Here is a 21,098-nt window from a genome sequence, read left to right as displayed (position 1 = left end):
CATATAATATGTAGTTTTAAATGCAAAAATGTGAATTGAGTTTATTATATACCCCATTTTTCTTGGGTTATTTTACTTGCATGCACTCTTTGGCGTACCTTGGCAGAGGTTTGCCCTCCACTGGGTACCCTCTGGGCTTTGTCTCTGTTCCTGTCGACACCAGGCCAGAGGACTGTGCCAAGTCAGGCTGTGCCCCTGCGCCTACAGGAAGTGATCCAACACTGGAGGTGGAATCACCCCTGCTGTGCTGAATGTCCATCTGCATGGCTTCCGCCCAGCCCTCCTGGTGCCCGGTCCACCTCTGTGTACATTCACCAAGCTGGACCCTGTCTGACGCTGCTACACTCCTCTTCTCTCTGCTTTGGTAAGAGCTGGGGTTTGCTGAGCTAGGCATACGGCCACTGCCACTGCGGAGCTGGTCCAATTGTTCTGAGCTCCGGCTCAGACACGCCGGCCTGATGACCTTTGACACACCCAGCTCCTCCATGGACTTCCCTCGCGGGGCCATCACCCGGCGACGTTCCTCGGGAACCACTGCAGCAACAGCAGCAGTCTGGGGGACACCCGCTACTGTGTTCACGTCTCCTTTCAGAGTGCTGTGCAAATTAAATAAGCCAAATCAACATTATAATATTACAACCCTTTGATATAAAGGCTACATAATCACCAGTAAATTACATATAGTTTATTTTGTTCATGATCATAATCACAAAATAATCACATATAGTTTATGTTGTTAATGCATACATGTGGTCATTTTTATGGTTTTGGTTAGCATAATGTGGATATGTCCACTAAATAGTATGATAAAAAGTAAAATTATATGCCTTCACCTTGATGAATCTGTTGATGAAGCATCACTGATGCTAATGGAATCCTAGAAAAGAGAGGGAAAAAAACACATTTGTAAAACTGCATACACAGTAGTTTAGTAACAGTTTGGTAACAACAGGATGCTATGTATTATATCATAACTACTGAAATGTTCATCAAGCAACAGGATGCTATGTATTATATCATAATTACTGAAACATGCATCAAGCTGTGAAAAGCTTGCTGACAAGTTGGTGTGTGTGTTTAATTCTCTCTCTCTCCCTCACACATATGCACACACTCATACTCACACACAAGTGGGAATTTTTTTACATTTGTATCTATGTTTTGAAACAGACCTGGAGGGCATGAGGTGTTGACTTGGAGCGGGCGCGGTAGAATCTGGACAGTTCTGGTTGATCCAGCAGACTCTCCACAGAGGCGGCTTTACTTGGAGACGCCGACGGCACGTCCTTCCAGCTAGACTGTCGGGAATGCTCACCAGAAGACGTGGAACCGAATTGGGCATACCGGATGGAGCTAGAGGAAGAGTCCAGTATGCGCCCGGCAGAGAGGGGCCTGTGGAGTTTCTTCTTCGAGCCTCCATTGCCGTGGTGAAGCCTGGGGCCACAGTCAGAGGTCCTGCCCGATGTGGAGTGCCTTTGGCTAGTCACTTGAGAACAAGGCTGCTGGGGCTCAGACACCTTCTGGCCTGTCTTCCGCTCCATGTAGGCCACGAGGGCCTTGTGCTGGAGGTGCTTCAGGGTGGTCTTGGACAGGCTGGATGCAGACAAGGCGCGACCCCGTGTCTCAAACAGCTTCCTCCGGGCAGCCACCAGACCCTGGTCTCCCAGGTCATCGTCCGTGAGTAGGCACTCTGCCTCGTTGCCCAGCGAGTGCGAGGGCTTGTGGGTAGGTGCATCCAGCAACTTGTGAAGTTTCTCCGGCTCGGAGTAGCACATCTTCTTCTGCTCCTGAGTTAGCCGCTTTCGGCCTCCGATGCGCGCCACTTGTGGCTGGGCTACTTTGGGGACTTTCCTTGTTTCCTCACCATCCTCAACCCTTATATCCACACTATGCAATTCATTCTCCTGGGCAGACTTCCTTTCTTTCTCCTTCCCAAATGTTTTTTCACTCTCTCCTCCAGCTGGCTCCCAGGTCTTCTCCCTGGGGTTGTCATTCCTACTCTTGGTATCGGACACCTGTGACTGGTGCTGTGACCACAGACGACTCGGCTTGTCCACTGTGTACAGAGGGTCCTGGGCGGAAGTGAATACCTGGAGGACAGGCTGCTGTTGCTCACGCTTCTGTTTAGTCTTGTGAGGCTGCAGGTCCCTCCTTTTGAAAGAAGTCTCCCTGAGCACTCTGGACTGGACGTCCTTTAGCTTCTCTTTGTAGTATTTCTTAAAGGAATCGTCCAGCGTGGGATAAGACAAGTTGTCCAGATTTTTGTCCACAGGTGTCTTCATTTTAGAGTGTTCACACTGGTCACTGAAGATGCTTGTGCCTTTTACTTCTTTCGAGTTGGCTCGCTCTTTCTCTGGCTGTTGTGGGGCTCCACTGTTCCGTTCTGGATTCCTACAGCTCATTCCGGAGTCAGAATCGTTTTTGAACTTGTTCATGAGTGCCATTCTGTTGGCCCCTGTGAGGTGGTAGAGCAGAGGGGTATTTTCCTTGCTTATTTTCTCACGGGGCACCACATCTAAAGGCTGCTTCCTGAGCTTCCTCGCTTGCTCCTCTTGCTTCTCTGTGTGAATGGACGGCTCTGCCACAGGAGGCGGGATAGGAGTTGGTTGTGGGACACTTGGCTGCACGTGTGGAACACTTTCCTCAGGGCCACAGTAGAAGATTGGATGGGCAGAACTGTGATGTCTGCCTGTGATCTCCCTACCTAAGAGTCTCTGCCCTGGCTCTTGGGCATCAGAAATGTGTGGCGCCTGTTTGCTACCGAGAAGAGCATTATCCAAGTACCCATCGGCATCTTGCTTCCTCACACTCAGCTCCTGGGCACGGGGGAAATGCTCCCTTTCACTTAGTGTGTCATAACTGTTACGTCTATGATTGGTGGATCTTTGCATACCACCATCTGGAACATGGAATCTCTCTTTCTCCACAGGCTTACGCGAATCAACACCAGAGTTATCTGACATGTGAGCCACTGGCTTGGTTCCGGGTGGTCCTTCCGTCTTGCAAACGCCGGTCACAAAGTAGAAGTGCCCCTTGTGCTGGATGCTCCCATTGATCGCACTCGGAGGAGAAGGATGAGGAGGCTGCTGCCAGGAGTCGGCTGGCCGTATGGGCACAGGAGGCAGGGCGGCGTGGGCAGAGTGTGCCCTCTTGCGCTGTGCGTCTCCTTGGGCGACGTGACCCTGCTGACCAGCCGGTTGGCTGTCATGCTCCACCGCCGGGCTCGGGTACTTCTGGGCCAATCGGCTTAAGGTGTTTGCTGACTTCTGCTGACCAGAGGCGTCTCGGTTCACTGGATCACCCTGGATAGTCTGGGGGACCGGGAAGGAATATGCTGAGTCAGGGCCTGAGCCAGTAATGCTGGGAAAAAACGGTGGTGGCGGTGGTGGTGCTGGCGATGTATAGGCCCTCTGGTGCGACCTGTCAGCTATTTGCCCTTCGGGGACTTGTCGTGATAGAAGGTTCTCCATATTCCTGATGGTGACCAGGCTTTCAAGCCGAGTAGGTGGAGGAGGCGGTGGTGGAGGTGGGGGTGGAAGAGACATCGTGGGGGACATTTGTTTTTTGCTACATTGCTGATTGCCATTGCTGCAGTGGGTGGCATCTTCCTGGTTGCACTGCGTCGTGAAGGCTTCCATGGAGCGGTACAGCTGGTCCATGCTTTTGGGCTCGGACTCTCCGGCCAAGTTAAATGCGGAGTTCATGTACTTAAAGTCTGCATAATGAAGGCCGTGGGCGTGAAAGTCGTCGGGGAAGAAGGGAGAGGAGAGATCGGGCGCGTTGGAGCCACCAGAGAACGAGCTGTAGGCAGAGTCGCCCTTGCCGTGGTGGTGGGTGTACTGGTCGATGCTACTGGAGGACTTTGCAGGGGCTAACCTACTGATGGGGAAACTCAGGGGGTGCATGTCCAGGTTGCTCATCCTCTCAAGGGGGAAGCTGAACGAATCCATGTGGGGCCCGCAGGAAGAACAAACATGGACTTGTGTGAACAAGAGACACGGACAAGAGAGATTATCGGAAGGAAGTTGACTTAATCAGCTGACGTAAGAGTTGGGTCATTTTCTTTCTTTTCCTGGACCTGTAGATGAGAAAGAAAAGGAGAACATTGTCAACGATCTCATAAGTCAGCTGCAAGCTAAGATGGCACATGGCTACGCAAACAAAAACAAACAAAAAACACACACACGCAACAACAAATAAAAAAGAAAAAATAATACTGGTCATTCTTTTTCTAATTCCTGTCACCATAGCCCTGATCTCACCCTAGGTACTAGGCAGATGGTACATGGCTACACAAACACAATCAAACAAAACACACACACACGCACAACAAATAAGAAAAGAAAATAATGGTCTTTCTTTTTCTAATTCCCGTCAGCACGGCTCCACTATAGCCCTCATCTCATCTCCTAGTCGACTGCATTGTTATGCATGGCCGGAAACTTCCTCTCGGTCTCACCCTTATTCCACACAAACACTCCTCACACTCCACAGCACACTCCTCCCCTCTGGCCAGGTACCAGCACCAAAACACACCCATAAGCAGGGGCTTTGTCTGATATGCAGTCAGTCCAGTCCCAAACTGACTCTTCATTATCTATTCAAACTGACTATTCAAGTAGTGCTGCACTGACTAATGGTTATTTGAGGCTTGGCTTTGCCGTGGATAAATAATGCACCAAACCATAGGATCTCCTTGAGTACAGTAGACTGAATGGTCAGGCTATGTGTGCTGGTGGTGAGGCAACGCCTTGGTTGATACTACTTACACCAGTAATGCATACTGTCCACATTAGGTGTTCCCCCACTCTCGCGACACAGGATTTGTGTTAACTAACAATAACAGATAACTGTGTTTGTGTTAGATTCCCAACCATGCATGTCTGCCGCAACCATAACGAACAACCCCATTAGCCAAAAAAGATCAAATCCAGTCTGGAGCAATTTCTTTGGTGGAATTTTAAGCATTCAACGGAACACTGATTCTGTTGGTGCTCAGGATATTTGGATTATCAAACGCATTGGTGCAATATGATATTTTTTTCTCAATTAAAACAAACTCAACAGAAAATTCTTGCATAGCACAGGGCTTGGTACAGTCAAGTACACATAAATGCCCTTCTCTTCCTCTAATAATTAGAATGTAAATCTTATTTTAGCTCATGCTCAATTTGCTTGGAATTTAAAAGACCCAATTTGTCGACTTGTGCCATGCAGCTCCCTGTCAGAATGACTTAAAGTCTTAAGTGTCGAGCCTGGGGACAGAAAATTTGTTTGATTTGGATAAAGGTGGAATCAGGAGAAAAATCCATGAATTGGGGATTTATGAATTAAATGAATGTTTTCATGCCACCCTCTCTGACCATCCAACATCTATCAAATGTCTGTCATTGGACAAATGAACACTAAACGTCTTGTTTTGATTACAAATGTTTCTTTAGTAGATGAATGATGAGTGGCCTTGTAAATTATTTTTTAAAACTTTTTTTTTATTAAACATAAGACTCAATGTCTTTGAGGTCCATGTCAGGGTGATCAAAAATGTGTGGAATTCCTTGTCGACATTGGAGAAATATTTTGGGATTAATCATGTGATCATGCTTAATGGATTAGCCTCTGTCTGAGGGCAACATATTCTATTCACAAGACTGATGGCCACACACACACACACACACACACACACACACACACACACACACACACACACACACACACAGTATCCCTATAATGACTGCAGATGGCAGACAGTGAATTATCAGCATCTACTGATGGACTTTATTATGGCATTGTACAATTGTACACCTAAACCCCCCACATAGTAAGCACTGTAAAGGGTGGTGTAATCCTGACCTGTTAGCACTGGGCTTAGGGTGCAAAAGTGTATTCTCACAGTTATAAAGAGTGGAAGATGAATGTATACTTCAATGTTTTGATCATATGAATTATACACATTATAATATGCATAATATGATGTATGTTTTGCAATTGAGGATAATATACGCTAGTATTACAGTAATTCACATCTACTTCAGAGAAGCTTCACCATGTCACATAACACTAACTGCCACAGTTAGACCATAGATGGAATGCCTATATTAAAGATTAACAAGTGTTTTCCCTCGGCAATCTGAGAAACAACAAAGTCCAACTAATCCAAACCAAACATTTCAGAAAAGCTTCCCTCCCCTTTAAAAAAAAAAAGTTTCTTGCACGTCCAAAGAGGACACACGGACGGTCATGTGTAGAAGGGTGACACAGAACAGAGGGTGCACAAAGACACACACACACACACACACACACACACACACACACACACACAAATGGTGGGGCTCAAGTGGAAGTAATTGGACCGTCTTCGAGCGACAAACTCAGAGTAACACACACAGAGGCCTGCAGGAGCAATGCCACACAACCCATTAAATTACACACACACACTACATTAAGAACAACAGCATCTATTAAAGTGAACAAGAAAAGCCAAAGTACCCCGAGGGGGTTCTTACCACAAGCTGAGAGGGACTCTTAACTGTAATGAAAGTAAAGTCCAGTCAGTAAGCGCCACTCCATTTGCTGTCCCTCACTGTGATGAAATTATTACAGACTGAGGCGGAAGATTTAAGGAGACTTTATTGAAATGGAGGCCTGCTGAAGCACAGCCTAGCGCTGCCGGCGACTGAGAGAGAGAGAGAGAGAGAGAGAGAGAGAGACAGAAGGACAATGCGAGCCTCCTCCTGTTTACCCGATTCCCTCTGCACTGGACGATCAGTGAGTGAGCAAACCAACGCGCGACCTCCAGTTACACAGCCCAGTGACGTCTCCCTCCTCGCCAGAACACAATAGGGACACGCAGAGGGAATATTTCACTGTTGATAATGGCATCTGAACAAGAGAAAGAGAGCGAGTGAGAGAGAGAGAGTTTGTGTGTGTGTGGGAGAGAGAGAGAGAGAGAGAGAAAAGGCCTCACATTCCAGGCCAGCTTCAAAGAAAGACAGGGCCGGGGCGCCATTCATTGCCAGGGTCCTCTGCTCATGGAACGCAGCCAAGCTGCTGGGGCAAGGGGGGGTGGAGGGAGGCAACAGGGGTGGGGGTAGAATGGGGAGGATGACCAGGGCACTCCCATGGACTTCACACATTAGAAAAGCCCCCAACACCTCCTTAACTTTACTAAAGGGAGATAACGATTTGCCTTTACTGTTAACAAACCATGAAAAAGACACAATCCACAATGTCAATTTATGCTGTTGTATACTCTAGATAAAATGACTTGTGTATCCTTCTGAGTAACGGATGGTAGGTGCATGGCCTGGCTCATGTGGTTTCAGTGGCTATATGATTTCCTCCTCCTCCTTGGCCAGAGCAGTGGGGGAGAAAGCTGCTTGGGGTATTCCATGACTTGAATGAATATTTCCTCTCTATCCTTCAAAGTCCACTCTGGTTTCGGTTCACGGCAGGTATTTATGACTTTTTTTTTTCCTCTGTAAGCTTTGTGGAGTTGCAATGCATTTTCTGTGGATCAACTCTGTGACCTGCCCAACCCACCAACCTATCGGCATAGAGACAAAGGACAACGCCTGGCAAACAACTCAAGAGGGGTTTTTATTGATACACCTTATTGGCTGTGCACCTTATTGGCTGTTAAAACTGCCTCACAGACTGCTGTTTTCATTAGAGCTGTTTGAGAGCTAACAACGAAGACAAAAGCCATTGAAAAGGACACTGGGTCACAGTGCACAAACATCTTTGACATCACTTCAAGAAACATCATCAGGATAAATAGTCCCTGAGCACAGCACACATCAGCTTTGTATACCTGTTTCTCAGAACATGTTTTCCCTGTCAGTTTCAGTTTGACAGCTGTAAGGTGTGAATCAGGCCTAGTTTAGTTTCAAACAATTCAAACTGTGTTTACCTTCCAACTTCAAGAAAACACCTACTCCTACCTACAGCTTCATAAACATCACAAAGGGATAAATCTGACCAGTCCACAACTAAACATCCGTTCAAATACACACCTTCACTTCCTCTCGACTCCAAACACACATTGAACAAATGAGAGAGAGAGAGAGCTAAAGGGGAAAAGATGGATGAAGGGGGAACACACACACAGAAGAGAGAGAGAGAGAGAGAGAGAGAGAGAGAGAGAGAGAGAGAGAGAGAGAGAGCTTTTTGAGAGGATAAGTCGGATATGAAATCTGGTATGAGGCAACGCTTGTACTGGGTCAGGATTCCGTTGCCGTGGTGAAATGGCCAGCACAATCCCTGGAGGCTGGTGCTTTAGGAAAAGGTGCTTTACTGCAGCAAAACAAAACAACACATCAGGACAGAGAGGCCAAGCATTCAGCAGAGCTCACTCCCAGAGCTAGGTTAATCTATACACACTGCAGAGTAGTCACTCATGTGTAACTAACCATTAAAGCTTTGTTTAATTATCGAGCCATGATGTAAGGTGATGATAACTTGAGATGGTCAACTTTTCTAACAATGTTGTTTGGCAACCCCATGACCAGTTCCATGTGTTCTTATTGGATGATCTTGAAAATGTGCTTATCGATGATTAAATCATCCAGATAAAAAAAAAAAAAAAAAAAAAAATATTGTTGCCCAATATCAATGGGACCCCAGAACAACAACACTTGATCATTGCCCAGGAACATTTTTTACAAAGATTCCTCATGCATCATCATCTTAAGTATATCTATCAGGGCTATTATGCTGTCTGTATTTTGATCGTCGTCATGCTAGCTACAGATACAAAATGTGTGAGACTATAAGGATAGATGTTTGATGAATAGGTGACAGATCCTTTCCTGTTATTGTTTTTATTTTTTTATACCAGCATCTCCAGACTTGTGAGAATGCTTAGATGTATGTGTCATCAGCAAACTAAAAACTGGACTTCGCTTAAAAGTTCTGATATGAAAAGGTATGACCATTATTTGCCCTCTATGATTAGTATTTGTCCTTGGGGTGGAAAAGTACAACCAACACATGTTCTTCTTTTGTGTATTCTAGAACTTGCTTCATTACCCAGAAACCTTTGACAAACTGATTCTCTTTTAAATCCAGACTATTCCTCACTAGACTCTCCTTTTCAGACAGCTTCTATACCAGCACAGTAGCCCTTTCAGAAGTGTAAGTGTTGAGTGAAACTGTCTTTGGCGTGGTGGTGTGGTCACAAACACATATTCACGTGTAAAAAAGGGTGGCAGCTGAACTTCACACCCACTGGAGCAGATATGTAAACACTTTCTTCTCTTCCCAGTGGAGGTTATTATCAAATTAAACACTTATTAGTTGCATACCAAGAGAGGGAAGGGAGAAATGTACATGAAGCCTCTATTTACCTTAAAGTGTTATTTTTGGCCATGATATTATGAACTGACTTTTTTTTAGTTTAAGAGAGTGCATCATAAGTTGTTTTGGGCAAAGCAAATAAAACTGGCACACACTGTGTTGTTCTTGCCATCTGATCCCAAAAGAAATGCAAATATTAGCTAAACTTACATGCTCTTGCACACTATTAATATTTGACTATTTGATAAAATGATGACAACAAATAGGAATGTTACATCTACTTATTCCAATCTGTCTCTATAACATATGTATGAATGTTTCAAATAAAAAATATCATTGTTGAAGGGTTTAACACCTGAAGTTGCACTAGTGTTTCCTCATCATGTGAGAATGCACAGTGGATACTGAGAAAATGGCAAACCATTACAGTTAGCCTCATATCCTGAAGGCGGACTATTATGGCAGTCCTAGTCCACAGGTTTCTATTCAACTGCATGTGGCCCTGAAGAATGCTACCTGAACAGCCCAGGTAATTCCATCTCAGTAGGTGTTATATTACTCCCACGCAGATGGCATTTTAAGGAGTCCACGATCAAGTTACCAACCGACCAACAACCAAACACCCTCCTTGAAAAAAAAAAACACATTCCAGCTTGAGCTTATTGTGTAGATGCTGATAACTGGGAAACTAAAAATCCCGCTGTCATTTTCACAGTGTTAGCAAAACAATACAACAGCTACACAATCAGCAATTACAGCAAACATACGTGGGTTTAGCCTTTTATTAAAACTACTTTGATATAGATGTCCTGATCTGTTCGGATTTGAATGTGTTAATGATTCAGGTAACAAGAAAAATTAACACTAACAGTCTGACTCTGAGGAAGGCGCTGTGTGTCGAAACGTTAGTCATTTACATTGATTAAAGTCTCAAAAAGCTATTTGTATGCTCCGGTCCAGGGTTCAGGGCCAGGGCCAGGGCCTGCTGCTAACTCTCCGTTTCTGCTCCGTGAGCACCAAGTTGCTAGAGCGCAAGTGATACCCATTCCATTGCTTTAACACTGACATGTGTTAACATTAACACCTTCCCAGGTGTGAATAGCTTAGTTGTGATGTTTAGTTTAGTAATTAAACACATATTCTTTAGTCACTCCAGTCAAGTCTGATGACTAGGAATAAGGACCCTGAAGGAAGAGTCTGACTAATCCTTGGGTTAGTGGCCATAGACCACAGACACGTGCTGAGAATTTGCCTGTTGCCTATTGTTTGCCGTGTGAAACAGAGCAAGACCCTTGGTCTACTTTTCTTTTTACAAAGAAGGTGAGAACATTACTTCACCCCACCAGCACCAACCAAATGGAGCATTGCTCAATATTTGTTCTCAGTCGACAGACTAATGACCTCTATAGTAATCAGGTCACGCTGGGTGGGTAAAAGTGTTACGGCCACGCCAAGTGTAGAAAATCACAAGAATCAAAAGAAATGACTCAACTTAAATATATGTATTTGTGGAAAAGGGTGCGCACATCCTATATGTTTTTACAGATGCCAGACAAAATGTGTCAGAGAGAGAGAAGATGGTCTGCACACTGTATATGGGCTCCAAGAAATACTTAATTTATTCTAAAAAGGCAACGTTTCGATCTCAACAGATCTTCATCAGGCAAATAAGAACAAATAAGAAGTTCTTATTTGCCTGATGAAGTTCTAGACTATATCCTTCTCTCAACTTGAAAATACAACATGGAAGATAACTTATTCGTTGTGATACAGTTTCAGTGAAAGAAAGAGGAAAAGAGATGAGAAAGAAAGAGTGTATGTATGTATGTATGTATGTATGTATGTATGTATGTATGTATGTGTGTGTGTGTGTGTGTGTGTGTGTGTGTGTGTGTGTGTGTGTGTGTGTGGGTGTGTGTGGGTGTGATAGAGGGAGAGAGAGAGAAATTACATGAGCAGAAATTTGTTTAACCCTCTTTGATATTTGACTTGCAAAAATATGCTGTTAGAAACAGACCTTGTCTCATCCGCTCTGAGATGACGCACAGGGATGCGTTGTAGCCTTGTTGTCCGATGAAAGTCAGAAAGTCAGAGGGCGTGGCTGTTCAATATCATCCTGCTCCTTAACATTCATCATGACTGCTGTAGCTCAGAGATGATTTGTAGACACAGCCCATGATCAATCAATATGACTTCATACGTTTACCGTCGGCAGTATGCAAAAGCCATCAACTCTTGCTTTAAACCTGCTCCTTCTCAGAGAACAAGTGAAAACCTCAGGGAGAGATTAGGCATCAGCCCTTACAGACTGCTGCAGACCAACACACCCTGAACTTTGTAACCTGGAATCCACACAAAACCAGGGGTTAAAGGCAAGACAACATGAGATTAAAAGCAAGCGTGTTGATGAAAGGAGACGAAGAGACACAAAGAGAGACAGGGAGAGTAACAGGTGAAGCTGAACTGCAGGCAACTATTCAGTGCAATTATGAAAACAAAAGCCTTAAAAAAAAGAGAAAAACAACAAAAGACCAAAGTTCATGTTATGTCGCTATGCCCTGCCACTGTAACAAACATTACAACGGAGAATTACCAATGTTGAGTTATATGACAATTTCAAAGGCCATTTGAGAGGCTGCACTGTAAATGACGCTTTATATGACCTCACCTGATGCCTCAATACTCAATTCTCAGGAACCTTTAGTCCAGGTGACAGGTCGTCAGACACACTTTCTCATCAGTGTGTATGAAACTGGAGTACCTTGGCATAAGCAGGAAGTGTGTATGAAACTGGAGCCCTTGGCATGGACAGGAAGAGTGGGATTACTGTCCTCACACTGCACCTCTCATTCTATGGCCCTCTGAACAAACAGTAGTTCAGTAGAGTAGAAGTGAAGGAGATGTTCCAGGTAGTATCAGGATAGAAGTTCTGGGATTCTTGAGACTGTGTGTTTGTGAGAGAGAATGTGTGGGTCTGTGTCTGCGAGAGTGTGTGTGAGAGAGAAAGATGGTGTGTGTGTGTGTGTGTGCGTGTGTGTGTGTAGAAACAACACAATTTTGTTCTACATTTCAATCCACTGTACAGTGATAGTCAGTGACTAAGTGTAGGAAACCCAACACTGCACTGATGCTATTTTAGCAGCAATCACTCTTATGGTTTTCTCACAATTGCAATTAAGTTAAATGTCTTCCATTCTCATTAAACCTAACTTGTTGTATTTGGGATTGTGTCTGATGTGATTTGACAACATAGGCTGTGACTAACAATCGTATAGCCCACAACACTGTCTCTAATTCTGCAATCAGAAGATTAAACAAAAATTATATGTCAACTGATATTTGCTTTAACTCTTGATATCAGTCTAAATCTACATATGAAAGTGCTTTTGCTATTTCTCAAGTTGGGAACTGGAGAAATATGTACAGGGCGTTGTGCCCTTGAGCAAGGCACTTAACCCCAAGTTCCTCCGGGGACAATGTGATCCCTTGTAATATAGCTGACATATGTAAGTCACTTTGGTCAAGAAGTGTCTGCTAAATGTAATGTAATGTAATGTACTACCTTTACTTCTGCTGAAGACCTTTGTCCACATAAAAAGTCCCTTGACTGCCAGGGTTGGCCTCAGGTTGTCTGGGAGAATTACCCTTTCCACAAACACATGGGCCTATTTTTTTACTGCCTACTGGCAGCATATTTCTTTTCAACATACCATCTAAAGTCAGATGGGGACAAGTTGACAGCCCCATATGATGAGTATTACCTAGCAACCCACAGTGGATTCAACTGAGCGAGCATGGAATTTAAGGCATTTTCAGTCTCCCTAAGAGAGCCTCACTTTCTGAATTGTCCTGTCCATGTACAGTTTCCCCAACCCCCTCCTCATACTAAACCAACACACACACACACACACACACACACACACACACACACACACAGACACACACAGACACACACACACCTCACCGTTCAGCTCAGAGCCAATCAGCATCCTGCATGATTCACATTCCATTGCAAAACAAGCTGCTTAAAATGTATGCTCATTAGTGGAATATGGCAAGATCATAGATACACGGGGAAATTCATAAACCGCTAAACCGCCTCAGATCACTGAAATTTTTTACATCGCTAGAAATATCCAGAAAAGCTACGTAGTCAATAGCCAAACACCAATGCATACATTTGGAACCAAGTTGTAAACAACTTCACAGAGAAAGAAAATACTGTATATAGGGCAATCTGCTCCTTGAGAATGTAAGCATGTGTCAGGTACCGATTAATTTGTTACAAAAAAGGTAGGCATTATAGGCCTGGGCTAGGCCTACTATAGACACACTAATATAATAACATAATTAGAAGTTGTTTGATACTGCTGTACTACACCGCAACAGTAAACCAGGACTAAAAGACAAAGGGTCTGTTTCTCATCATTATATTTGCCATGTGACAGTGTCGCCATGAGTGCGTGCTGCTTAAGCTGCCAGTGCAGTGGAGTTTCAGTTGGCATGTTGAAATCTTTCATAATGCAGAGTTGCAGGCCAGGATCTTGGAATGATAGAAGTACACTTTGTAGATTTACTGATGCAAACATACCTCCACATTAAGGTAAACCTAATACCTACACACAAATCATTCTCAGCCATTTTGTGGCTTGTGGAGACTCAAGCTGCATTGCGTTAGTAGACTAGGTATCTGGTCTGAAATAATGAAAAATATACACCATGTTTGACTGGGTGCAAAGTGACAGTGTAAGCTATGCATGAACTATAGAGTTTCAGACTAACCACAATGGGTAGTGTCAGGTTTCCCCTACAAACTGATAATGGAGTCTTTCCATCTACTATATAAATTAAACATAACGTCAAGAGCTGCATAACGCAAATTAATTCTTCATGTTTATGGTATCTGGCAGAAAATAATTGTTTAATTATAGTTTTTCTTTCTTCTAATTGCTTGGACTAGGGGTGGTGGGGTTACTGAAATTTGCCTTTGTTCAGAAGTGCAACAGAGGTCTTAAAGATTGACGCTTGCATTTACGCCATCAAAAAAGTAACTGATGGGCAAAGGTTGTGTATGTACAAATGTATGTATGGAGCACAATAAAGTTGAATTCTAAGACGGACTGTTCCATCCATTTAGCCTATAAGAATAGTGATCAGGTGCTTTAGGTAGTATGTTTCTAGGTTACTTTTTTGTCTTTTCAGAAACCAGCACACTTGTGTAGTGTTTGTCTCCAACAATCAATAGTCTAGTTTATACAAAATATGACCTCATTGATGACTGTGACATATATTTTGAGGGTAAAAGGTTGTCACACGGTTGTCGAACAAAACTCCGACAACTCCGACGCAGATGCTAGCCTATAACAAGTGCATTAAAAAAGTATTGCCTACCTTAATTGTTCAGTATGAATACTCCATGGGAACATGCAACTGAGGTGGGCGTCATGTTCGCCGGCTCATTGACAGAACTGTCATTCTTAACATTTATTTACATCATCCTAATGGGCAGATACCTCCACCACTGCACAACTGAGCGGCTCGAACGCGCAACTGACCCCTCAGTTTACTAGTAACCTGAGGTGGGAAACGAACCAACGAATCAACAATGGGACGGAATAGGCGGAGCAAAAACTGCGTAGGTACATGCCGCCGCCTTCCGTAGGTTTCACAACCTGCTGAAATAGATCCATGCAAACCATGGACTCACAGAAGGCCTGTTCTCATTGCACGCAGGTAGACCTACAGCAAATATGGATTTGGCGCAAACGCCATCTCGAGGTCATATTTGCTTATGCCAGCGTAGGCTATTTCCTGAGAACTTAATGTCATTACAAAGGTGGACTCCTTATCCATCAGTCAGGTTTTCCTACGCGTTTACTGAGGCTTAGTTGCAGCTAAGTGGACACTGAAATTCGTGAACACTTCACCATTTCACAATTATGTGAAAACCAGAAATCATTTTTTTAAGAAGTCGTCCATACTAAATTTGCTCATACAAATAAAGCCCAAAGCATGGAAGCTTACATTTTTGACCTAATAAGAGTGATAAAGTTATAGCCAACTGTTGCTGAGCTTTAACCTTCATTGTTGAATTAAATAGCCTAAATATACGTTGTGAGCACAGAAAAACAACGTCCACTAGGGGGCTGTAGTCGTTAGGGTTGGGAGCAGACCGCTGCACAGGGCTCTACTATGGGTTTTGATCACTGTAACCTCAAAATGTATATCCAAAATGCCTATACGTGTAGGCTATGGTACATCCATGGCAGACGCTTTAATCCAAAGTGACTTAGAGTATAAACATTACATTATTATAAAATAACGGTTTCAAATAAAGAATTAGTTTTGGAGGGATTAAGCTGAAGGTGTCCATCTTATCCAACTTGACATATCCCTTAGGCATGCAGAAATCCAAGCAGAAACAGTAGTCTCATCAGGTGGGAAAGACAGGAAAGCTTTATAGCCCTTAGAAAAGACACGAGTAAGACCAGAGCCACCTGAGTGAAGAAGAATTCTACCATGGGGAATTTGGGACCCCTTGTGTCACCTTGAAGACCCTTAGCCTACATTTTCAGAGAATATCCAGTAGTTCTTTGAAGGCATAAGGTGATTAAGAGATGCAATACACCCACTGAAGAAAAAATGAATACAAGCTGTTTAAATTCAAGGTTTCTGGGAAGCAAATCTTAAGGTTCAGTATAACTTTTAATATTCTTAATTGTAAGACGGCCATGCATTTTTTTTATTTTCTCCCAAATAGTCTCCAAGTACTCAACGTACCTCTTGCATTTTGACAAGAAAAGACCAGGGTGTCAAACATAATCATATACATTTTTTATTCTCAATACAGTAAAATACAAATATTCACAACAGACTCAGAAAATTCATTAGTTACCAGTAACACTCACTTCACAAAATGCTTTAAATTACAAGTTATAACAAGTCTGGATAAATGAAACAGAACCTTTAAAATGTACCTTTTAAACAATTATCATATTGCATCCATAATATATAAGTAGATTTTTCATCAATCTCTTTGTCATTACGTATAAACTAAACCAATTTGAATATTGTTCTGCATCTGCCAATGGCCTTTTTTAGAGACAACTGTAAAAAGAGTACGACATACAAACATCCACATCATCAACAGTACAGAATTGCCTCGAAAGATATCTCTAACTTGTTACTGGGTTACATTTGCCCCAAAAGAAAAACAAAGTATTTTAATGATATCTTGTGGAACATTTGTTTTTCGATGAGCAATATGCACTGATGAAGCTGCTTTTCATTCTGGACCATGCACGGAACAGAATCTTACTCTAGGAAGTTTGGCGAGAAGGACAGAGAGCTCAGAAAGCCACAGACAAAGAGGGTGTGTAAAAATAGTCGAGAATTCTTAAGAAAGAAAGAAAAAAGCCAACAGTTTAAATTGAAAACGACATACAGTGTTAAGTACAAAGTGTCAAAATAAAGTTTGGAAGAAAAACAAAAAAGATTTAATGATGAAGATGTGCATATATTTTCATGTTCTATTTACATAATCATATAAATGATTAACTGCTATAAAAAATTTACCCAAAAGAAACATTTATATACATTTATACATTTTAGCCATTTAAATAGACATGCGAGTGTTACGTGTTCTTGTTGGATGTCAAATAAAAGTATTCTTACCCTGGATTCAAGTTAATAAGAATTATTAATAATATTCATCTGGAGATAAACAAATGTATCTAAATTAATGTTACAAGCTCAGTATAAAAACAAACTGATCCAAGTAATCTATGGACAAACTAGACAGTCATAAAACAAACATGTGTTAAACAAGATATAAAAAAAGTAATGCATGCCATTAATCCTTTTCTGGCAGTAAGGTAAACACCTTAAATCTGTTGGCAATATATCCAGAGCATAAAGATAAGTACTCTGAATAGCAACTATCCTCATCAATTATGTTCCTCTCTTTGCTACTCATCAAGCAGGGACTGATGAGGACACTGGGTTATACCCCACAGACTGGCAAGCAAAGGCCATCAGACAGCATTCTCGAAATTAAAAACATCTACAAGGTGAATGGGCTCTGTTCCAGGGATTAAAATGTGCAACACCTTTTGAAAAAAAAAAAAGCTGAGCTACAAACAAACACACACACACACTCTCTCTCTCTCTCTCACTCACTCTCACACACATGCGCACAGAGGAAACTACCAGTAAATCAATGAGTGTACATCAAGCCTGAGCCCACAGTCCTAACAGCTGAAAACACCAGATTTCCTTGACCAAGACAAAACAAGGCGGCGGGCCTGGTAACTGACAACTTGCCTAGTGTCAAATAAAGGGTTGGTGTGTGATTGTGTGTGTATATCTGCATGTATACCTGTGTGACCATATGCATATACCTGTGTTTAATCATATGAAAATACCTGTGTGATACATAAGCATATATCTATATGTGTCTGTGACGATAAGCATGTACGTGTGTGTGTGTGCATATTGTTATGCTCATATGGAATCAGGAGGAGGTAGGGATGCCCAGAGAGCAGCTGACTGAAACGGATGTGGCCCCGATCCGGCGCACAACCGGCGCCGATTTGCCATGCATCCGTGCCAGTCGAGTGCTTTCCGGGTGAGGGGGAGCCATGGACTCAGGCCTGTGTGTACTGCACTGGAACAGAAGGAACTATGGGAACTCTGACGCGTCTAGCAGCACAGTGGGCAGAGGTCAGATGGCAAAGTCGGGTCCGCTGCTCACGTCCACTCCTTTACCTCACCAGCTGAAGTGAGTAGCCCACTAGAAAAACATGGCGAGTCTGGAGCGCTTCCGGGCCACAGGAACAAGCCAAAACAAGGGACTCGATTCAGATTATGTGGCTACGCCACAGTGAGTCTCCCAGCGGTTTCCACTGATGTTGAATAGGACCACACCAGAGGCCCAAGAGGTTGACTGTGGCCCAGACACACATACCTGTTTTACTCGGCTCAGCCTCAACGTGTGATATAATCATTTTTAACTGACTGTGAGCCGGTCACATGTCTGACCCGAGTGAAGGAGACAGAACAACTATTGTATGACTGTCAACTAACCACAGTGTTGTGTTGCTATGCCCTGCAGGCATGTACCATAACAGTTCTGATCTCTACTACATTCATTCAAATGAACTAAGTAAAAATGAATGATTTCCCCCTTAACAGTTACAATGGAGCCTATTAAAATAATAGTAGTAGTTCTAGTGCAAGGTATAGATAACGGGCATTTCCAGCATACAACATACTTGGACTGCCCTGAATAATCTAAAACCTACAATACCATGTTTGTTTGTTTTTTGTTCTATTACTTTTCTACTTTACGAGCTGGAACAACTCTACGATATGAAACTGCTATCAAATCAGACAGATTAGGGGCAATGGTGGGAAGGGGAAAGATGTTGAAGTGAAACGACAAAACACAACACACACACACACACTCTCTCTCTCGCTCATACACACAATCACACTCTCAATGCAAATATCCATAGCAAATACCATAAATATATTCCATAGATGACTTTTTCATTAAATGATCTGTAATACACAAATGACGATTATGCCAAGAAGGGAAATTCATGAATGACATTAAATATTTAAATACTTTCCATTTACAATAGAAATACTTTACATTTCTGCGCTCTAGTTTCAACCCTGTTTGAAGCCTTTTCAAATCTGTAAGCGAAGGTAGGACTTAGCTCAAAGCAAGCTCTACTTTGTATAAATAAAATATAGTTTGGGCCATATGTGTGACGATGATGCGCAGACGCATGATGCTCCTGCAATTCATAAAAATAAATCTGTGACTGGATAAAAAAACAACCCCATGTGCATGCTACATTACTATTGCTCAAACCTTAAAACGTGAGCATTAAAACGCCTCAGGATCTGAGTCCGTTGGCAGCCATTTAGCATGTTTCCTCTGAATGGCCAATTCTGCCCAAAACCTTTCAAACGAATGGACTTTGTTTTGTTTTGCAAGAGTACAACTTTGCAATGGCCTCCATACTCTGCTGTGCCTTTGAAAAAAAAATACAGATGTGCTACCCAGTGGACCGGTCATCAGAACGATTCTGCGGTTTTGTTTAAAAAGAAAAAAAAATCAACATTTCATGAAGGAAATGAGTATGTGGACAAGTGTCGTCCTATTTTCCTGTATATCAAATACAAGGCACAAAACAGATAAAGGACAAAACCTTAAGTTTTAAAGCACATTTGGTTAAGTGGGAGGTACTTTGGTTAAACAAAGCCAATGAAAAACCCAATTTCATGCACATTTGCTTACTGCTGACAAAAAAAAAGAAAGAAATTTAAAAACGATATAAATGGCTTTGCACTAAAATGCCTTCATCATTGACAATGGATTGAATAAATACTTGACTAAAAACCAATTCAACCCAATGATATGGGAGAGCACGCAGGATCCGGGTGGAGGCTGGGGGGTTTGGAAGGAGTTCTTCTTGGTAGCTTGAATTGTCCTTCCATAATAAATATCACAAAGCTACTTGGAGCTGGGGTTTCCGTAGGGACGAGTTTTTTGCGTCTTTTTTTGTTTGTTTTTGTCATTGCTGCTGTTGCTGCTGCTGGTTTTGGCAAGCTGGTGCAGATGATGAACACAGTGAGAGATATGCAAAATGTCTGAGGCAGATCAAGCCCGCAACGCTAATGAGTGTTTTTGTTTTTTTGTGTGTGTGTGTTGCTGGGCTTTGGAAAACAAAAGGCCCATGAGTCCCAGGCTCTGAAAGAGAGTCGCGTTAAGTGAGTGAGTGAAGGAGTCCAGCATGATAAGACGATGGAGAGCACCTCTACTGGTTCAGCTTGGAGTCCTGACGCAGCCAGGACAGGCCCTGGCGAGTGTAGCGCACCAGATCGGTCATGCTGCTCGTGTTGAAGATCAGCGGGCCCATCATCTTCTCCAGCTCCACAAAGAACTCTGGGAGAAGACAGGGAAAATGAGAGAGAGAAGAGGAAAGAGAGGAAGACAGAGAAAAAAAAGAGAAAGAGAGAGAGAGACGAGATGAGCGGGAGAATAGGAATAGACCAAGAGTGAAAGAGGGAGAAAGTGAAAGAAAGCCAAGAGAGGGGGAGAGAGAGGGACAGTGAGTGACAGGAATAATAAAGGACTGCGCTGATGTAGTGAGATGCGTCTGGCCCTCTGGCACTGACCCCACGTACCTTTCTGCTCGCGGGCCAGCTGCTCGGCCTGGTCCCACACCTCGGTGGCGTAGAGGAAGTTGGAGGTGACTTGCACGTAGCTGGCTGCCATCTGGTGGATGCGCTGAGGGATGTTGACGGAGGAGGAGCTGCTGGGGTTGGAGCTGCTGGACGAGTAGCTGCCCGCGCTGCCCGGGGACAGCTTGGGGGAGACCGGAGATGGCATGCTCGCCGCTTTACTGTGGAGAGGACAGGGAACGGGAGAAGGATGGGGAAGGGAATTAATTTGAATTCCTCTTTTACACAATATTTACATCGGTATAGTTCAGTTATTTCACAAAATGACACTTCCTTTAATACAAAGCCTTATCAAAAAAATAACATTGAAAAAGAGATTTCTCTGTTGATAAGTGAGAGACGAAAGAAAGAAACAAGAGAAATAAAGAAAATGCCTGAATTGTAAGACAGAAAATGGACTACTAAGTGAAGAGGATTAATGAAAGTCCACTTACTTGCCCAACCCTGGAGACGGCGCCTGGGTATTACTTAAGGAATTCTGTGAATCAAACACAAGCAGCAGCAGCACAGGTTACACTCGCATCACAAACACCAGGTTACACTCGCAT

At 43.2% G+C, this 21,098-nt stretch overlaps 2 protein-coding genes across 8 annotated transcripts in view; both read right to left on the bottom strand.

Moving 5' to 3' along the window:
- shroom1 (shroom family member 1) overlaps positions 1-14,836 on the bottom strand; it is a 37,343-nt gene extending 22,507 nt beyond the window's left edge. The window contains exons 1-4 of one of the 3 annotated variants that reach the window (XM_048238005.1): positions 14,686-14,836; positions 1,173-4,078; positions 834-877; positions 99-596 (exon numbers count right to left, since the gene is read on the bottom strand). In XM_048238005.1, coding sequence (XP_048093962.1) covers positions 99-596; positions 834-877; positions 1,173-3,950 — 3,320 coding nt within the window. In that variant the 5' untranslated portion in view covers positions 3,951-4,078; positions 14,686-14,836. Of the gene's footprint in view, positions 1-98; positions 597-833; positions 878-1,172; positions 4,079-6,503; positions 6,860-11,311; positions 11,877-14,685 lie in introns of those variants that run through there. The other 2 variants (XM_048238008.1, XM_048238007.1) reach the window with 2 other exon arrangements.
- A 1,277-nt stretch (positions 14,837-16,113) lies between these two features.
- Positions 16,114-21,098, bottom strand: part of aff4 (AF4/FMR2 family, member 4) — a 30,745-nt gene continuing 25,760 nt past the window's right edge. For all 5 annotated transcript variants that reach the window (XM_048227444.1, XM_048227453.1, XM_048227426.1 and 2 more), the window contains 3 exons: positions 20,985-21,028; positions 20,494-20,711; positions 16,114-20,251 (listed from right to left, as the gene is read on the bottom strand). In XM_048227444.1, coding sequence (XP_048083401.1) covers positions 20,124-20,251; positions 20,494-20,711; positions 20,985-21,028 — 390 coding nt within the window. In that variant the 3' untranslated portion in view covers positions 16,114-20,123. The remainder of the gene's footprint in view (positions 20,252-20,493; positions 20,712-20,984; positions 21,029-21,098) is intronic.

This window comes from Alosa alosa, chromosome 2 (assembly GCF_017589495.1).
Source record: "Alosa alosa isolate M-15738 ecotype Scorff River chromosome 2, AALO_Geno_1.1, whole genome shotgun sequence".
Lineage (NCBI taxonomy): Eukaryota > Metazoa > Chordata > Actinopteri > Clupeiformes > Clupeidae > Alosa > Alosa alosa.
This window is presented reverse-complemented; position numbering and strand designations above follow the sequence as displayed.